At 44.5% G+C, this 20,018-nt stretch overlaps 2 protein-coding genes across 2 annotated transcripts; both read left to right on the top strand.

Annotated features, from left to right (window-relative positions):
- Positions 1-462: 462 nt before the first annotated feature.
- On the top strand, positions 463-1,093 carry LOC132052749 (histone H2B.3-like). The gene has a single exon (XM_059444424.1). The coding sequence runs from the start codon at positions 535-537 to the stop codon at positions 967-969; it is 435 nt and encodes a 144-aa protein (XP_059300407.1). The 5' UTR covers positions 463-534; the 3' UTR covers positions 970-1,093.
- Positions 1,094-2,894: 1,801 nt separating this feature from the next.
- Positions 2,895-3,875, top strand: LOC132054678 (uncharacterized). Its single transcript, XM_059446651.1, has 3 exons — positions 2,895-3,148; positions 3,237-3,284; positions 3,352-3,875. The coding sequence occupies exons 1-3, from the start codon at positions 3,139-3,141 to the stop codon at positions 3,678-3,680; spliced, it is 387 nt and encodes a 128-aa protein (XP_059302634.1). The 5' UTR covers positions 2,895-3,138; the 3' UTR covers positions 3,681-3,875.
- Positions 3,876-20,018: the final 16,143 nt, after the last annotated feature.

The following is a 20,018-nucleotide window of genomic DNA, read 5'->3' as shown; positions in this document are numbered from 1 at the left end:
TTACTTTCACAAATCATCCAATTCCAACAAAATACAAATAATTTCACGAAAGCCTTTAAAAAACATTTACAATTCCCTCAAATTATAAATGCCCCGCAGTTGAAATAGGGAAAACTTAATTAAGCGGGCAAATTCCTATTCCCGCCCATGTAGAAACTAGACTAGAAACTAAAATTCAAAAAGCGCCACACAAAAATTTCACATGGATCGCAGAACATTTTAAAATCTACCGCCACTTTCTCTTTCCTTACAGGCTGTGATAACCACGATCCGCGAAAACAACAAATAGCGAATCCCAAACAACCACGTGGCTCATTAACTTTCTTAACAGCCAATACTGATCGTCCATTCTCTAATTCATCAACGGCTCACATACACAATCCGCGTCATCCGAAAACAACCAATCAAACAACAGAGCCCAAAACTTATATAATCCTTACTCACCATTTCTCATTCCTCATCACTCACACAATACAATCTCTTCATTAAAAAAAAAATCTCTATTAATCTTTCTTTCTTTAAGAATTCTCAACAATGGCACCAAAGGCAGAGAAGAAGCCAGCTGAGAAAAAACCAGTAGAGGAAAAGAAGGCAGCTGAGAAAGCTCCGGCAGAGAAGAAGCCAAAAGCCGGCAAGAAGCTTCCAAAAGACGCTGGAGCAGCCGACAAGAAGAAGAAGAGGTCAAAGAAGAGCGTTGAGACCTACAAGATCTACATCTTCAAAGTGCTTAAGCAAGTTCATCCTGATATTGGTATTTCCAGCAAGGCTATGGGGATCATGAATAGTTTCATTAATGATATTTTTGAGAAGCTTGCTCAGGAATCTTCTAGATTGGCTAGGTATAACAAGAAGCCGACGATTACTAGTAGGGAAATTCAGACTGCTGTTAGACTTGTGTTGCCTGGGGAGTTGGCCAAGCATGCTGTTTCTGAAGGGACTAAGGCTGTTACTAAGTTTACTAGCGGTTAGGTCTTTATTTGTGGGTGTTTTGGTGTTTTAGGTCAATGTAAAGGTTGTTGGTTTTTGATTTTTGAAATGTAATTGGCCTTAGAATGATTAATGCAAATGAATGGTAGCTTTTTCTGTATTGAAATTCTGTGTTGGATCTGTTTTCGTTCGTCATATTCTATGTGTCTTCATTCAGAATTTGAAACAGAACATGAACGTGGTATATGACTTTTTACTATATGTTGATTGGGTCTAGTCCATACATAAATTGCTCAGAATTAGAGTAATGTAATATCAAGATTTACAAAACTTGACACTAATATGCTTTTAACGTTTCCTAATAGTTGTCGCTAAGGGTAGCTGTGACTGTACTTGGCAGCGCTTTAATGGGTTTTGTTACATTTGTGAAATGGTAAATGATTATGTGAATAAATTGTTAAATTTACCGGCTATTTCAAATTGGTGATGCACACTTGAATAATCGTACAAATTTAATTTAGAGAATTATCAAAAATTATAAATTCATTTACCACTGGGCAAGGTGTTTAGGGGCTATTATATAATATAGACTAGTTTAAGCATTTCATAAAGGTCATAATTGTTTCTGTATGTTTAAGTTTCGACTTAAATCTATTTTTAAAGTTGAACTTAATCAATTGTACTCTATAAAACTTTGTAGAAGAACATGGAAAACATTTCATACTTTGTCGAAATGCAAAATAAGTTTTGAATTACAAGCTCTTGTTCCTTCTACCATCAAATAGTCATTTTCTTTCCATCTCTGTTTCCTGAACATTTACTTTCAAATGTTGGTAAGTGATTGAAGTGGTCGATTGTTTTAAATCTAAACACGGATTACCACTGTCAACCTACTTTCTTAGTCATCTCTTTAGACTTTAGTTATTGCAACTTTAAGAGGACTTGGGACAGTCTTGAAAAAATACAGTCCACTGTACCTTGCATGTTTAATTACCACTTATCTCATCACTTGTTGGAACTTGAGTAAAGACTTGGAAAATCGAAAAGAAATAAAGACGTGGACAATATTTAGAGCCTGTTTGGATGGGCTTATGCCTATAAGCTGTTTGCAGCTTATAGGCTAAAAAAAATAAGTTGGGGTAGTCTAACTTATTTTTTTTGGCTTATAATTGTTTTCACTTATAAGCTCGCTTTAGATAAGGTAAGCTAAATGGCCCAATTATTTTTTTGAGCTTATTTTAATCACAAAATGACTTTAAGCTGGCCAGCCAAACACTCAAAAAAGTTGAAAACAGCTTATAAGCAACTTATAAGCCAATCCAAACGGGCTCTTAAGGGATTATACAGGTAAAGTGCCATTTACTCTCTGCGTTCACTTTTAAGTGCCGTTTGGCATAAAAATTATTCACTTTTTTCTGAATTTTTTTTTCACTTTTGGGCCTTTGGCCATAAATATTCCGAATACAACTTGAAGTTGTATTCCGGAATAGCAAAAACTCAAAAAACTTATTTTTTAAATTTTTTTCACTTTTTTACAACTACATTTCACCAAAAATTACAATATCAAAAATTATGACCAAACACAACTCCAACTTCAAAAATTCCAAAAAAAGTGAATTTATTTTTGGTATTTATGGCCAAACGGCACCTTACTTGTCCATTATAAGAAAAATCAATGTTTACCTTTCCTTGTCCATGATACAATAAATTAATGTTTACCTTTTCTTGTCCACTTTAGCATATTACGAGAAAGATTTTTTTTTTTCTTTCTTGTTGTTTTATCATTAACATTAATTGCACATTTCAAATTAATATCCAAGTCTATTGAGACTATAAACCAATTAATATGGATATAATGATAAAATATATATTTTATTTATTGATTTAAGGGTGTGCAAAGTCAAAAGTAGACAAGTAATAGTGAACGGAGAGAGTAACTCGGATTAGTATTTGCTTACACATTAATCTTCAGCTCAAGTTCCAGTGGTGCAGTTATTAATTGCTTTCTCTGATTTCTAACTATAAATTAAATTCATGCGCATAGAAATTCGTTTGATTTGAATGAAAAATTAATGACCTTATTCATTAAGTTGGATTATTCGTGAATACTTTAGTACTATATAAAGGAGTTTTAATCCATGTTTTTAACATATTACAGCACAAAGTGTAGGGCTAAACGCAGGCGTTAGTTGCACCTAGCTGAAGATCCTCATGGCACAAGGTCCATCTTTTTTTGTGGTTTTCTTCTAAGATTAACATTTTGTGTAATTTTGATTTTTTAACTAAGATTTTATTTCACCTTCTAACAGAAAGCTCTTCCGAGGAAGCAGCCAGTTCACGCATCACTGTAGCACAAGGTAAGTAACCCGTTCACATCTCTAATTAGTATTACAATATTCTAAATCTAATTAATTTCTATTGTAGCTGAGAATGCAGTTGAAGAAGTCTCTTTGAATGATTATCCATATCTGTTGGCCGCCAGCGAAATTAGCTTATTCTTAGTTAATGAGTCCATTAGAAAGGCCTTAATTCGTTTGGGACCAGAGAAGTTGAAGGCCATGAATGAGAAGTGGATGCTGCTGAAAGGGGAAGAGGTAGAGCTGAACATAAGGAAAGCTCAGCTGGATGGAAAGAAGAAGGAGGAATTGCGTTTGATCAAACAGGAAGAGGCAAAACTCTATTTGAAAAGAATACAATTGTGTGAGAAACATCTGGATATTGTTCAGAAAGAATTCATGAAAAGTTTAGAGTAACGTCTAGTTGGATTCATTCAATTTGGAAAGTTGTTCATCATCTTTCATTGTTAAAGGGTGGTTTTGGTTTTCCAAGGGTTGTCCTTTTTGTAGGATGTGTAGTATGCGCTTGGTGTGTGTGACAAAAGCCAGTTTAAGCATTGTATTTTCTGTAATGATAAATCGGATGCCTAAATATGGTATACTTTTTTTTTTTTTTTTTGGTTTCCCTCTAACAATTTTTGTGATTTATTATAGTTGTTATAAAAAATTATTTTAAAGCTCTTCGTAATGACAAAAGTTTTGCAATTTTAATGACCCTTTTCAAGTCTTTGGGAAAATGTTTTTATATTAGGTGGATGACTTTTATTACAATTAAGAATTAAAAGAGGAAAATAAAAAGCTATCTATTCTCATGCTGCTGCCATTTCGACTAAAATTGATCGGGGTTGTTAATCTTCCTCCTTTGATCAATTATATGCCTATAGCTTATATCAATCCTCTTTATTGGTAGTTTATGATGATTTATCGTCCTATCAACTGCATTTGTTATCGATTCTTGACCTAAGGTCAATTATCAATCACCTTCTTGGTCGATTAGTAGCTTATTATTGATTGATCTACTTTTTGGCGGATGATTGTTCATCTTTGTGGGCGACTATCAACATATAGAAAAAAACCATCTCTTCGTGGTTGATCATCAACCTGTCGATATTCAACTTCCTTCTTAGTCATTTGTCAACTCATGCTTGCTTATCAACCTCCTTATTGGTAAATTAACAACTTCATTCTTGATGAAAAGATCATTCGGAGAAGGGGCAAATATACCCCTGTACCATGAGAAAAGGTTTAAATATACCCCTCGTTATACTTTGGGTCCAAATATACCCCTGCCGGTATACTATTGGTTCAGATATACCCCTCCTCGGTTAAGTTTGTCCAAGGTGGCCATCAAATCCTACGTGGCACTGTCATTTGATGAGGTGGATGTCACGTGGCAAGACACCTCAGCGCCCCTAACCAATTTAATTACCTCTTAGCAATGTGTGTTTAAAGGCTATTTTATGGTAGTTGCTGTATGTTTTAACTTTCGACTTAAATTCTGTTTTGAGGTTAAAACTAAATCTGATATACCTTCTTACAGTAAACTTTGTAGAAGAACATTGAAAACATTGGTACTTAGTCGATGACAAGTTGTTCCTGTATGCGGGTATAGGATATGTGCTTAGTTCATGAGATTGACAAGACAAAAGAAAGTAGAGGTTTGAAAGCTCACCAATAAGATAGCTAAAGATATAGACTTTATGAGCAATGTATCATATCATTAACAGCAATATTAAAAGGAAACAGCCTTGGCCGAATGGATGAATGGGAGGAGAAAAATGACATCTGAGGTTCTTCTATTGTAGGTATTCTTTTGAAGATGAAAGGAGCCAACCCCCACAAAGGAGGGGGGTGTCCCCTATTTATAGTGCTGCCTCCATGGGCTTCATACAATGTGAACTGAATAAAATAATAATAATAATAATAAGGACAGCTCTGAACGGATTTGGTGGGATTTGACTGACGGCGCCGTCTGACACGCGCGGCCCACGCGTAACGGCTGTACCGGACCAACAACCACCCGGACCAACGGTCATACCGGTCCAACGATCATACGGGCCTACGGCCACAAGGAACCGAATGGCACCCTTGCCCGGCCGTAAGCGCTCCTCCGGGTTCGGGCCTCCGAGACAGCGCTAATCCGCTCGCCTCGAATGTCATCAGCACGTTCCCATCTTCCTTGCCCCGACCACTTCATCGGTTTACGTTACGTCCGGTTTTCCCCCGTATACGTATAGCCCCTCACTTCTCGTCACGCCGGTCCACCGGGTAACGGGAAGTCGAATAACCTTAGAAACCGCGACTTGACCGGCTCGTTCTTATCTTTAAATTTTGGCGGGAATGACCACGTAACGCCTCTCGCCAACCGCCTTTTTGCACGTTCTGCCACGTCGCCTCTCATTAATGACGGGGACACGCGGCGCTACGCGATTGGTCACCCTCAGAACCGTTCCTCTTTCTCGCCATATAAGGCCCATCACCCATTCACTTGTCATTTTTCATGCTCTTCTTCTCTTCAAACCTTCCCTTCTCTCTATATTCCTTTACATTCCCATAAATTGCTAACAGTTGCATTCGACTTGTTGTTTGAATCACCGACTCGAAATTAGTGCAAAGAGCTGCTTTTGCCATTTGCTTTGGTTCGGGCGCTGCTGTTTTGTTGTTTCCGAGACACAAGTTTCTCCACTTCCTTTTTTACTTTCCAACCCTTCCCCTTTCGTATTTTCGATATGTCTGAGTCTACTTCCCACGAAGTTCCACCGATGTCATCACCGGGATCGTATCCGCATCCCCGCTAAAATCGAGCTCGCAGCTTTGATATTATTCCGCCAAATTCAATTTTAACAAAGATCTCGAGGTCGACAAGCCGTCCACGGTCTCGGACAGGGGATTCGATGCGAGGCGGTATCCCTCATCGATTACCGAGGAAAACTTGACGTAGTCCGGCCGACCGCGGACGGGATACCCGCCCGGCAGGTTTTTGCACCGGCCCGGACGAGTCCGTCACCGATCACCGAGAAGGGTTCTCGTTCGTATACACTTACCCTTTTACCCTCAAAATCGATCCTCCGATCGATCCGGCCATCCTTGATACGTGCCGAACCTACGGTGTGACTTTAGCCATCGGTCCGATCGTTTTGGAGGGTCGTTGCGTGTCTCCGGTTTTTAGCTAACAACGCCGAGAAGCGGATTTACGCCGGGCCATTTGATACGCTTGTACTCCCGAGGTCTTCCTCGGCGGCGTAATAAAACTTGTCAAAGCGCACGAACCCGTTCTTCTCGAAGACGGACGAGGACCGGACAGGGCCGGCTGAGAGGTATGTCCGAGTGAAAACCGAGGACATCATCCCCCGCCGGTTATCCGCCCTTCCCGCAGAAATGGAACAATAAGCGTAAGCTCGATCCTTGGGCAATCGTCCTTATGCACTTAGTCATTTTTTATCCATTTTTTGATCTTGCTGACTCATCGCTTTCTCTCGCTCTCACACACCAACGGATACGTCCCTCCCGTCATCCGTGACTCGAGCGAACGGCCATCGCTCTCCTCCGCCGCACCCCTACGAGAATCGGACACGGGCCCACCGTCTCGTGGTCGCTGGCAGCGCAGAACCACGGTAACACGTTTATCCTTGTTTAGTGTTTTATCGCATTCTTTACTACCCGTGGCCTCTTCGAATTCACCATATCCGCCATTATTTTCTCTTCGTGTTTGCCCAAGGGCTCTTGCGCGCCCCAAGGCCGTCGAACCGGAACCGCCTACCCTACGTCGCCATCCGGCTTGACACGGCGGGTTCCTCCCGCATCCTCGACGCCGCCGCGAAAAGAAAGAGGTCCTCCGATGGGCGACGACTCCGAAAAAGAAGGCACGCAGCCGTCGCCCTTGCCTTCGGCGAGGAAGCGAGCCCGATATCGTCATTCGAGGGCCGCCGATCCCCTCTCGTGGCCCCGACACCGGAGGGAGACGGCCTCTCGTCCGCCCCCTTCCTTCCACCGGGCCGAAGGACCGTCGTCCCCGCTCCCAATCGCGCGGAAGAAACACTTTCACCTCCTTTCTCGATCGACTTTGTCGACATTTCAGTGAAACTTCTTCCGAGGATACTCCGCCGCAAAGGAAAAGATCCGGAGAAGCTGCCACCGTCGAGGCCGCGAGAAAGCCGTAGCCGGAGAACCGGACACCGAGGCCCCCGTAGTGCTCGTCCATCTTCCGAGCTCGCCGCGACTACGGAGCCCCCGGCCTTCGCCGAAAACATCGAGGCCGCTCCAAGTTCGTCCACCCCACCAACGTGTCGACGATTTCGAGAGACGTTCTCGGGGGACTCCACCGGCTTCTTGTGAAGCAAGGCTTGGCCACCTTCCTATTCCCCGGTCACTGCGCCGCCAACCGAGCATCGAACCGGGGGTGCCGGGGGACGCTCAGCGAACGTTTTCCCCTCGCCCCCGAGCGTGGAACCCTGAGGACCCGATCACGGCGGGTCACCGTCCCCGAAGACTTTAGCTTATCACGCCCCGGGCGTTGCGAGCTATTTGCGTCTCCTTGTCTCGATTCTCGCACGCAAGACGATCCGGGTCACTGCGTGCCGCCTTATGAACGAGGGTACGCACGCGGCAACTGTGCAAGATTCCTAACCGTCCTTGTACACTCTATTCCTCGAATGCCATCCCTTCTTTGCTTAAGTCCTTTGATTTGTCTTATCCGGGCAGAGTGGTGCCGGTCAACGAGGCCTTCATCGTTGCCCAACACGAGATAGATGACCTCCGGGCCAACTCGATGCCCGTGGCCGGGAGACGGAGAATATCAACACCTTCTCCGAGAAGGAAGGAGAGTCCGAGCCGGTGGCCGTTCTAGCCAATCTTCGCCCCGAGCTCGACGCGGGGGCGAGGAGAACCGTCGTTTGGCGGCGACCGGGCCGCCACGACCGATTATAACCGAGTCTCGAGGCCGACAAGATCGCCCTTAGCCGGGATAAAGCCCAATTCTCTACGCGGTTGGACGAACTCGAGGCCACGGCTTTCCACCTTCGGGGAGAGCCGGGACTCGTGGAAGTGCCAATGCTACGAGTTTGTCCGAAAGGAACCGCAACCGAGTCCGAGGCCGCCTCGTTCAACGAGTCACAAAGCAGATTTCGATAAAGAGGCCGAGGAGCGGGTCTCGGATATGCGAGGGTATTAGAGCCGAACCTCGAGGGGCGAACAGAGCCGCGATGGCCTTAAGGCTGAGTTGGATACGGTCAACCGTGCGAAAGGTGACCTCAAGAAACCGGCTCACGGGAGCCAATCGGCCAAGGCCGAAGCCGATTTCGGGAGGAAGCGCGGAGAAGTGGAGGCGGCCGAGGCTCATACCGCTATTGTCGCCGAGTATGAGAAGTGGAAGTCTCGCGCCTCACCTCGAGCAAGCCGAGCACGGCCTCGAGAACCTTCCGCCCGATACTGTGGCCAAAGGAACGGGAGAGGCGGCAACCGCGCTCTCGGTCCGAGTCGATGACTCCGAGCGGACCGAGTCCGAACATTCATCCTCCTCTAGCCATGCCGGATAGTGTAGAGCCATTATTTTGGCATCTATCTTTTTATTTTTCATTTTCGTAGAACTTTCATTCTTCTTTTTTTCTCAATGTAAAGTTAACATCCGTTGTATATAAATGAAAAGTATCTTTCCACCTTTCTTCGTTTGAATGTTTGTCATTATCTTTACCGCGATTGTTGGTCCGTTTTCACCGTAGGGTGACTCGTGGTCACCGATTCATCACGCTTGTTCGGTTTTTTTTTTTTTTTTTTTTTTTTTTTTTTACCCGACTATTCGAGAGTCTTGGTCGTTCCGAATTCCGAGGGCCGTTTTACTAGAGTCGACATTTTACTTCTCCGTTTTTAGGCTTTCCGATCTTTTTTTAGCCTTGGCTAATAAAAGTGTCAGCCCCGTTTGGGGGTCTTATCGAACCGTTTTGGGCCGGGTTGCCTTTTATTTTCAGAGTACCATTTAACAGAAGTTGTTAACTTTGACAAAATTTTCGACAACTTTATTTTTGTAAATCGTTTGTACATACGAGAGTTTTGACTCTTTCTTCTTTTGTCGTAGCAAGTAAAAACGGGACACGATTCATTATGATCGTTCGTCCGTACATTGGAGGCTATGGCGCGGTCGGCCTTATTTTGCCGTAGCAAATTTTGACGGGACACGATTCATTACGATCGTTCGTCCTTACATCGGAGGCTACGGCCGCCCGGCCTTATTTTTGCCGTAGCAAATTTTGGATCTTCCCTCGTTCACTTTAATCGTGCGCCGTCGCGCGGGCACGGTTCTCAAAGATCGATCCGAGCCTTGAGGCCGGGTGAGTGCCGTTATTTTCCTTCGGCGAGTGCTCGTTTTGCCCTTCATACTTGTTCGGTAACACGTCGTACTTGTTGCCTCGTTAAAAACCTTGTCGAAAACCCTTTTCGGGACAAAACCGTACTAAGGAAAAGAGTGCAACACGTGTTTTCGTGCCTAGATTCTATTTTCCATCCGTTCTCGATTCCCCGCAAAAAACGAGAAAGGTTAATGAGAGAATACGGCCATACCTTAGCAAGAAAGAGTATTTCTTGACGAGAGCCACGTTCCAGCTTGTCGCGCAACCGTCGCCCGTCCATCGATTCTAACCGGTACGATCCTTTGCCCGTTATACCGGACACCTTGTACGGGCCTTCCCACTCGGACTCAGCCTTCCCCTCGTCGGGGTTTTTGGTGTGCAAGGCGACCTTTCAAGACTAAGTCCCCCACTTAAAACGCCGGTCGGACCTCCCGCTCGTATCTTTCCATTCTTTGTTTTTGGGGCCGCCATGCGAATAGACGCGCATTCGCGTAGTTCATCCGCGAGGTCGAGTTTCACGGCCATGGCTTCATCGTTTCGACTCTCGGCGGAGTACCGGAAACGGAGAGTCGTGTTCACCGACTTCATGCGGGGACAAGAGCTCTCGCCCCGTACACCAACGAGAACGGAGTTTCTCCGTGCTCGATTTGGACGTGGTCCTATAAGCCCACAAAGCACCTCCGGTAATACGTCTTTTCCAACGGTGCTTCGACGCTTCAAGCCTCTTTCCTTAGACTTTGGATTATTGTTTTATTCGTGGATTCCGCCCGTCCGTTCGCGCATGGGTGATACGGGGTTGATACAATTTTCGATCTTCAATCCTTCGAGGAAACCGCCGACCTTGTCGCCCACGAACTGAGGGCCGTTATCACAAGTTATCTCGGCGGGGATGCCGAAACGGCAGATGATGCGATCCCATATGAAGTCGATCACTTCCTTCTCTCTTATCTTTTCGAAGGCCTGTGCTTCAACCCATTTAGAAAAATAGTCAGTCATAAACAGAATGAAACGGCCTTACCTCGGTGCTTGGGGTAGCGGACCCACGATGTCCATTGATCCCCACTTCATGAAAGTGCCATGGCGAGACGACCGAGCGCCAAAGCCCTCCCCGGCGACGGATCATCGGGGCATGCGTCTCGACGGTTATCCCTCACATTTCCGACAAAATTTTTTGCGTTTACCCGTCCATTCGATCCCAATAATACCGCCCCGACTAGTTTTCGAACCAAAGCTTCGAACCGGAGTGGTTGCCGCAGTTCCTCGTGTATCTCTCTTATCACGTAATCCGTTTCGCCCGGTCCCGACATTTGGCCGTGGGTCCGAGGGCTCCCACGGAGCGTCGCAATAACCGGTCATCCACTAAGCAAAAGCGCGCGGCCTTGGTCCGTAGCGATCGCGATTCTTTTGGATTACCCCAGAGCTTGCCATCACGCAAGTAGTCGACGTACTTGTTACGCCGGGCCCCAGTCGTGCTCATCGTGCATATTTCGGTTTGACCGCTCGCCCGGCCTCTATGGCCGTGTTCGCTGCCGCACCGTCGACCCGCGTCGATCTCTTCCTCATTAACCGATGATCCTAGATTTGTATTTTTAATTATTTTACCGGCGCAACATCGCCGCCCGCCGTTCGTTCCCCGTACGCGCCGTACGGTCCATTCTCTAAATCGGTGGAGTACCACCGGGCTTTCTCGAGGTACCTTTGCATCCGTTCGTCCTTAACCTCGAAAACACCATTCACCCGGTCCCTTGCGACCGCAGCGAGTCGCATCGAGCCTCGACGAGTTAGTTTCTTGGCTCCCATTTATTCGAGCCTAATGCTCCAAACTCGCAATCATAGCCTCATACTTGTCATTTTTTTTTTTTGGGTCGCTCATTGTTAGTTAATTTAGCGCTCTAATCGATCGTCGAATGATATCCCCTAAATTAGGGCCGGGTTTTCGAGGACGATTCTCACCTCCTAACCCTGTAGATTTTAGTTCGAGGCCCCGTCCGTACGTAGTCCAAATGCCCGTGGCTTCCCGAGGTCCGCAGAGTTTTTTCCTCGACCCTGGGGACCAAAGCCTGGGCAAAGTCGCCACGAAGTCGCCAAGACTCGGGATTTGACGGTCGTCGGGTTTATACCGATGTCGTAGCCGCTAATTTCTACGGCCCATTTTGTTAACCTACCGGACAGCCCTCCGGCTTATGACGATATTCTTCAAAGTAGGAATTTAGGTGGTCACAACACGTATGGGTGGCATTTAAAATAAGGTTTGAGTTTTCTTATTATTACGGAGGCGCTTACCAATGCTAACGCCAATTTTTCCAAGCGAGGTATCTAAGCCGCATCCCCCAAAGTTCTACTCACATAATAGACAGTAATTAATGCGTACCCGATTCCTCCCGACCAAAACTCCACTTACCGCTACTCCGAGACAATAAAAACTAGGTAGATGAAAGCGGCTTTAAAACCGTCGGCCTTCGGTGTGTGCAAAGAACGGGGCCGGTCAAATACCTTTTTTTTAGTATAAAGCGTTCGCCGCTCGTAGCCTTCGACATTCCTGTCCACACGAAGTCGTTCTTCTTTCGAGCAAAGAGAAGAAACGGTGGCATTTGTCTGAGACCTCGATACGAAGCGACTCAAAGGCCGCTATTCTCCCGTAAGCCTTTGTACCCCTTTATGTTGTTCACGACCTCGATGTCCTCGATGGCTTTGATTTTGTCCGGTTGATTTCGATTCCCCCGCTTGATACCATGAAGCCCAAAAACTTGCCGCCCTCACTCCGAAGGCGCACTTCTCCGGTTAAGCTTCACGTTGTATCCGCGAAGACATCGAAGGTTTCGCAAATGCTTTAAATGGTCCTCTCGTTTCCGTGGACTTAACAACCATATCGTCAATATAAACTTCCATCGTTTTCCCTATATGTTGTTCGAACATTTCGTTAACTAGGCGTTGTGTGTTGCACCGCATTTTTTAGTCCGAAAGGCATGACGTTGTAACAAAGCAAGTCCCGACGGTTACGAAGGACGTTTTCTTGATCCTCCGGCATCCGGATTTGGTTATACCCGAGTAAGCGTCGAGAAAACTTAACATTTTCATGCCCGCCGTAGCATCGATCATTCTATCGACGCGCGGCAACGGAATGAATCTTTCGGCACGCCTTGTTTAAATCTTTATAATCGACACACATCCGAAATTTATTACCTTTTTTGGGTACCACCACCACATTAGCAAGCCAATCCGGTATTTCACCTCCCGATAGAACCAATATTTAAAAGCTTTGTTACCTCGTCCTTGATGAAGGTATGCTTTCGACTCCGACACGGCCTCCTTTTTCGCTTCACCGGGAGAACTTACCGTCCAAGCCGAGCTTGTGCGAAGCTACTTCGGTGATATACCCGTCATATCTACACGCGACCACGCAAAGCAATCGACGTTAGCTCGAAGAAATTCAATTAACCCCGTGCTCGAGCTCCGGGGTAAGCCCCGTGCCCGTGTATACCTTCGTCCGGGTAGAACTCGAATGATGATTCGCTTCCGCCCTTTCTATGGTCGACTCGGTCGCGTCCGAGTCATCCGGCGTGACAAAAGATCGTGGGCATCCCGAAGTCATCTTCTCCGTACTCCGATCCTCCCCGATATTCTTTGATTGCTATCGGGCGTCCGGCTCCGGTTACACCCTCCTTCCCTCGGCCGGCTCTCGGCCGGGTGCCGATTCTTCTCTGCCAACAACATCTCCTTTGCCGCGGGTTGCTCACCGCGACGGTTTTCACCCCTCTAAGGCGGGGAATTTCAAAAAGCATTCGATGCAATGTCAAGGTACCGCCCTCATGCTATGTATCCAAGGTCCGCCCAATAATGCATCGTACTTCATTCCCTTCGATCACGTAACCGTGTTTGTTGAATGGTGGCCTCGATGCTCACGGGCCGAGATCTCCCCGTGGTTTCGCCGCCATGTTGAACCCGCCGAGTACCCGGTCAAGCCGAGACGATTCGATCGAGCACCCCAATCGTTCGACCACTCTCCATCGAATTATGTTGGCCGAGCTACCCGGATCAATCAAGATACGTTTAACCATAGTTTTAAAGATAAGTACGTAACTACCAATGCGTCATCGCGTGGTCGAACGACGCCCTTCGTCCGCGTCGTCGAAGGAGACGGAAGATCCCATAAATGGTCTCGGGTTCGCTTTTCCCGAACGATGGAAATCTTAGTCCGTTTCACACGGGCGTCTAGGGCGTCACTCCCCCCGACTATCATATTGATCACACGTCGGTGTTCGACCGGTTCGATCCTTTGATGAACTTCTCTCTCCTTGTAATGGCTTTTTGCTCGTTCACTCAATAAATCTCGAGGTGGCCGTTTTTCAACAACCGGCCACCTCTTCTCTCAACCGGCGCAATCCCCGCTTTGACCGTGGGTTCCGTGATATTCACAAACCATGCTCGGTCCCGTTGCCCGGACCGGACCGTCCCACCCGCTTTGGCCACCGAACATCCGAAACACGACCGACGGCCGAGACAAGATCCGAGGCGCCGACGTTGAAGTTGTATTCCGAAATCCTCGAGACCTTTATTGTCGGTCGAACTCCCGCCTCGCCGAACGAGGGCCCTTGCTATTCGGGGCGGCGCGTGTCCATTCTCGCTACCCCGACCGAGAGGGGTGGCTCGGCCTTCCCTTGATTTTTCCGTTTTGAAATTTGATCGCTCCGGTGCGAGTATGGCCGAAACCTTTCTCTAGCCGATTCGACTTTGCTTCGTAACCCTTCTCGCTTTCTCGAAGCTTCTCGTTCATCTTTGACTTTACCGGAGAGCTCGAGCCGGTCATCCTCTACCCGAATCTTCGACTCATATCGATTGTGGACATCGGCCCATGTTACGCCTCGTATTCTAGCAAGTTTTCCTTCAATTTGGCCGAGGCAACCGAGCTTAGCATATCGAGCCCTTTCGTGAAAGCCTCGCGCGGCCCATTCTTCTCGGCACCGGGGTAATTCCATCCGTTCCTCCGGAACCGGAGACAAACTCCCTTAGTAACTCATCGTCCCTTTGTGTAATCCGAAGACGTCCGCCTTACGGCCCGCACCTGATGGCACGCACGCGCTTCACGAAGGCGTCAAACAAGATTTCGAACGGTTGATCGAGTGTTCGGCAGATGGTCGTACCATGTCAACGCTCCCCTTTGACGAGTTTCCCTAAACTTTTTCAAAGAAGCATCGATTCAATTTCGTTTTCTTCCATATCATTGCCCTTTATGGCGCAGGCATATGAGGTCACTGTTGACACCCAATTTTGTCCCTGCTTTATTTAATTTACTCGGGTTTTCTAAATTTACTGACGAGCTAAATACTTTATTTTCCACTATTTTATTACTACTACTATTAATATCGTTACTTTTATTTTCAACATTATGAGCATTACTTTACCGCAAATTTTAAACTGCTAGTCATCATTTCATTTTCGTTCGGACTCGCCAAATTAATTACAAGACAACACTTTGTTAAATTCTTATTTTTCCACATATTAATCATTAAGTGTCTTCACATAGTATATGTTGTACTAGTTATTAAATTTAGAAGCCCAAGAATAATCAAATAAAGGAGGGAAGATCCACAAATTTTCAGCCAAATAATCAGCCCACATTATTCTCCTACTCAAATAATCAACCCACATTTTAATACCCAACCCACATTTTCAGTCCACACCACAATACCCGGTCCAGCCCATACCTTACACGGTCCAGCCCACTTATGCGTTTGCCCTAAATCTCTTCCTCTTTCTTTCCCTTATTCTTTTCCGCCTCATCTCCCTCTTTCATCATCATCTCTACTCTCTCCTCTCTCCTCCTTCATCTCCTCCTACGCTCCCCTCTCCCTCTCACGCTCCCCTCCACTTCTCCCTGTTCCCCACTCCTCTGTCTTCTCCACTTACCTCTGTCCCCCACGCCTCTCTCTCATACGCTCCTCTCTCTCCCCTCTTAAACCCTAATCACAGCCCTATAAAAGAACGGGAATTCGTGATAAAGAAGGGGGATTTTTGGATAAAAAGAAAAAATCACAAGATCTGGAATCAATATCTACCTACAAAAACATAAAGCTTACACGATTCAGTGTTATACCCAACAATTTTCAGAAGAAAACAAAAATTGTTTTTCCCTTTTCCTGCTAACTTTGGCCGCGACCAACAATTACTCAATTTTCATTTTTTTGTTTTGAAACTTTAAATACTTTAATCGAGTTCGGGGTTCGTCGAGTTCGAGCTTAGATTCGAGACTCGACGCCTCGCTTCATCGCGCACAAAAAAATGTAAACTTCGATACATTTATTACTCATAGTCTTTAGTTTCTGTTTTGGTTAAGATTTCAGTTTATTCTGCTATATGTTTTAGTGATTATGTAGTTTCTTTGTCGTCGCGTTATTTGCTTGATGTTTGGGAGCTGTTAGGATAGGATATCAACTGTGAAACGAATCCAAAGGAGGTATACTGTAGTTTGGATGCTTAGGTTGAATTTCCAGGATCTAGAATCTGTTTAAAGTCAAACATACATGGGATATACAGTGGTTATACACTCGATATACATCTGATATATACACTTTGGTATGTATATCTGGGGTATATCGTGCATAGGATTCAAACAGATCGGCGTTGTCTTTTTTTTTACTCTATTCGTTCAAGTAATCTATCCGATACGTATGTAATCTGCTTGGGTTAGATACGATGAAATGGTTATATGACATGTCGATTTTGTCTTTCTGTTTTGATTTGGCCTCAGTTATGTGTTAGTAGTATATTATGACTGCATTCAGGGTTCGTTTTGATGTTTAGAGGTTGCATATAGGAATTCGACAACCAAAATACTCTGTTATGCAGTTTGTCCATGTTCAGTCCTATTTGCCTAATCTCCTGTCTGTGACTAACAGTATCTGTCAGCATATCTCGCATTGCCTGCGACTTCTTTTGAAAATGACAAATATACTATGCATTATCACATGCCTGTTTGCTTATTCGAAGCAACGATGAACTTGATCTAGCTTCAACTATTGAGTCCATGGACTGTTTTGTGATAAAAATTGTTGGGATTGTCTGTATGATATAGCTTGTTGTATTTTTACTGGGTTGGTTAAAAAGAGGTTTAAGTATGAAGAGGTTAAAACTCAAAGCCTGTGCTGTTAAAGTTTCATGATAGATTGAACTAAGTGGATAGTGTAAATGTTAAGATAAATTAATGTTATGCATCCTAAGTGTGAAAAGGATCTGGTGACTGTTGTCCCTATACTTGCAATACAAAATGATTTGTGTTCTGCCCGTTGGTTTCTGAAAGCAGTTAAACTGAAATACTGATTTAAGTATTATCGTAGGCTATGAAAACTGGCAGTCGTTTACTACATGAATAGGAAACATCGTGTATACATTATGATGTATACATGCCTGATATATACATGAGTTATTTATTTCAGAAACTGAAACTGTTTTGCTTTATTTTGTTTCTTCTGTTACTTGATCTTGCTGCCCTATTATTTTTGAAAGAAATTGATGCTACATTTGTTTAAGTATTTCCTCTCCCATGGACCACCTACATATCTACTGTTGCCATATGTAGCTGCCTGTTACTGCCGTTGTTTACTATAACGAACCATGTCTAATTTGTCGTTTAGGCCGAATCCTCGCCGCCATATATCACTTTGGCCAAACATTGTTGACTAGTGTTGGTTGTTGCATAATTGATATGGGCTGCTGCTCAGTTACTCGTGTAGCTATTGAAACTCTTTGTGGATATCTAATCCGAACATGGATTGGATCCATTATATTGGTTTAACTTCTTTTCTCATTATATGTTTAATATACCAATCACAAAGTGCTTTGTTTTAGTTGAAAGTTGGCCTATTTTTGGATTTGCATCATATATGTTAAGCTTTATTTATGGGTCACTTTACTAATCCTTTTCTTTTCATTTTTTTAATGCATGACATCTCGCATACGAGTCCGAGCGACTCGTCATCCTCCTCCGCATTCGGTGTTGGGCTAAAAGCCCAACAAAATCCTATCGTGTTCGGCCCTTCCGCCGCGGCCAAACGTATCATAAACAAAATTTGGGCCAAAGCCCAACAATAGGAACAGTCCCACGCAGCTTCTAAAAGAATTTAAAAGGCCGAGGCCCACAAAGCCATAGTGGTGAACGGGTAATTTCACAATGGGCTGAGCCCATTAACTATCTTTTACTCCTCCTCTCTTATTTACTTTATGTGTTAACTAACATTTTTATTTATCTTGGTTTTCTTAGTTAGAATGAATCTTGGTAGAATTAGTGGATTAGTGTTAGTATAAAGGGGTAGTTAGTTTAGAAGAGGACGAATAATTAATTCCATAAACTTCATTTTTTTTCTTTATATTGAGTTAATTACAATACTCACAATATTTGTCTACTTTAGAATAATGGATTTTTAGAGTAACATGATTACATATTTTGGAAACTAAAGAACCATGTTTTGTGATACTACCTTAAAACTTCCAAAACATCACTAATATACAAATATTAATCCAAATATGCTTTATAAACACCATTTTAAGATTTATTCAACTACGTATACTTCTAGTCTAACATAATCTAATAAAGTCAACGAAAAGAAATTCATGTCTTTCGTATTATTTATAATAAAACTAGATTTTGGTTGACATTGTCATATTAGTACAATTTTATCTAAAGTTTCAAAGTCGCTAAACTTATTGCCTACATGAAAACTATTGCATCTTCAAATTCACTTTCAATAGTACTTGAAGTCTTTTCATACAAATTATTCTATTGTGCAAATCTTATCTTTATAATGTTATTACTTTATTACATTTTAAAACTTTAGCAATGTTTATAAGCTATTTTCCAAAACATTTAAAATGTTATACTTAGCCTAACTAATCATAAGTCCGGTCGGTTAACCATTGTTAATGGGTCTTAAAGGATGCCTAATACCTTCCCTTTAGACTAATTGAACCCTTACCTAGAATCTTAAGTTTCGTAGACCTTAAACAGAGTTAACTTTAGATAATTACTTTAATAAACCTTAGGTGCCCTAATTCACCGTAAATAATTAGGTGGCGACTCCTTAACTTTAAATAACCCCGGAATTACCCGGATGTTGTAAACTATTTTGACTTAGGTTAAAATAGGGTATAACAGTCACGTGCTCGTGTGGGTCGGTTGTGCCGTCATATTTCTGGATGTCGGGCATTCTGAACCTTTTTGGGATCAGTTTCGGGGCCGCACTTGGTGGAAAAGGCCTTTGGATGTATCTTTTCGAATTCGGCCCCTTCAGAGAAAGGCGGAGCCCCCAGATCCGATCCACCCGAGAGTTATACGTCTCAACCTTCTTTTCGGTCGAATCCACCCGTTTTGCCAAAGTTTCAAGCATTTTTAGACTCGTGGAAGAACCGGCCCCAGAACCGTTGCTCTCGTCCACCCGCTGTTCGTTTCTTCCGCTTTCCACTGTACCCTTGGCCTTTTCCGGCCCAACCTCCCCTTGCCCGCCTTGTAGCCGGGCAATCGCCATTCCTTGCTCGGCAATTGCTGCCCTTTGTTCCTGCAACATCTCGAAAATCAGACGCAAATTAATGCCGTCATTCGGTGCCTCCGCTCCTTTCGCTGGGTCCGAGACAATGTAACGGAGTTATGAGTTCTCGGGGATCGGTAGCCGGCGGCGCATTCTCCCGATCCACGCAGTTTTGCGATCGAGCCCCTCCCTCGAGTCAACGGGGTTCGGGTCGGCAAGGTTCGGCGGCCCCATTGTTCGCCGCCCTCATTTTCCGCTACAATTTCGGTGTTGTTAATGTGACCGGATTGCCCGACGTCGCCCATAGATTTGTTTTTGACGAGACGAAAGAAGGGTTACGGTTTAAATGAGTTTGATAAGAGCCAAGACTAAGAACTATTATCCTAGCCCCACGGTGGGCGCCAAACCGTTTTACCCCGGAATCGGATAATCAATTGAATTTGTATGCGGGTATAGGATATGTGCTTAGTTCATGAGATTGACAAGACAAAAGAAAGTAGAGGTTTGAAAGCTCACCAATAAGATAGCTAAAGATATAGACTTTATGAGCAATGTATCATATCATTAACGAGAATATTAAAAGGAAATGCCTTGGCCGAATGGATGAATGGGAGGAGAAAAATGACATCCGAGGTTCTTCTATCGTAGGTATTCTTTTGAAGATGAAAGGAGCCAACCCCCATAAGGGGGGGTGTCCCCTATTTATAAAGGCGCTCCATGGGCTTCATACAATGTGAACTGAATAAAATAATAATAATAATAATAAGGACAGCTCTGAACGGATTTGACTGACGGCGCCGTCTGACACACGCATGGTTGGTAGCTGACCGTGACAAGACGCTACTGACGCGCGGCTCACGCGTAACGGCTGTACCGGACCAACAACCACCCGGACC

This window comes from Lycium ferocissimum, chromosome 4, assembly GCF_029784015.1.
Source record: "Lycium ferocissimum isolate CSIRO_LF1 chromosome 4, AGI_CSIRO_Lferr_CH_V1, whole genome shotgun sequence".
Classification (NCBI taxonomy): Eukaryota; Viridiplantae; Streptophyta; class Magnoliopsida; order Solanales; family Solanaceae; genus Lycium; species Lycium ferocissimum.
Note: the sequence above shows the minus strand (reverse complement) of the source record. Positions and strands in the feature narration are given on the sequence as shown.

Bases quoted from the DNA above. Each gene is read 5' to 3' on its own strand.
- LOC132052749 (XM_059444424.1), top strand. From the start codon at position 535: ATGGCACCAAAGGCAGAGAAGAAGCCAGCTGAGAAAAAACCAGTAGAG.
- LOC132054678 (XM_059446651.1), top strand. The intron at 3,285-3,351 runs GTAAGTAACCCG...TTTCTATTGTAG, and splicing joins ACGCATCACTGTAGCACAAG to CTGAGAATGCAGTTGAAGAA.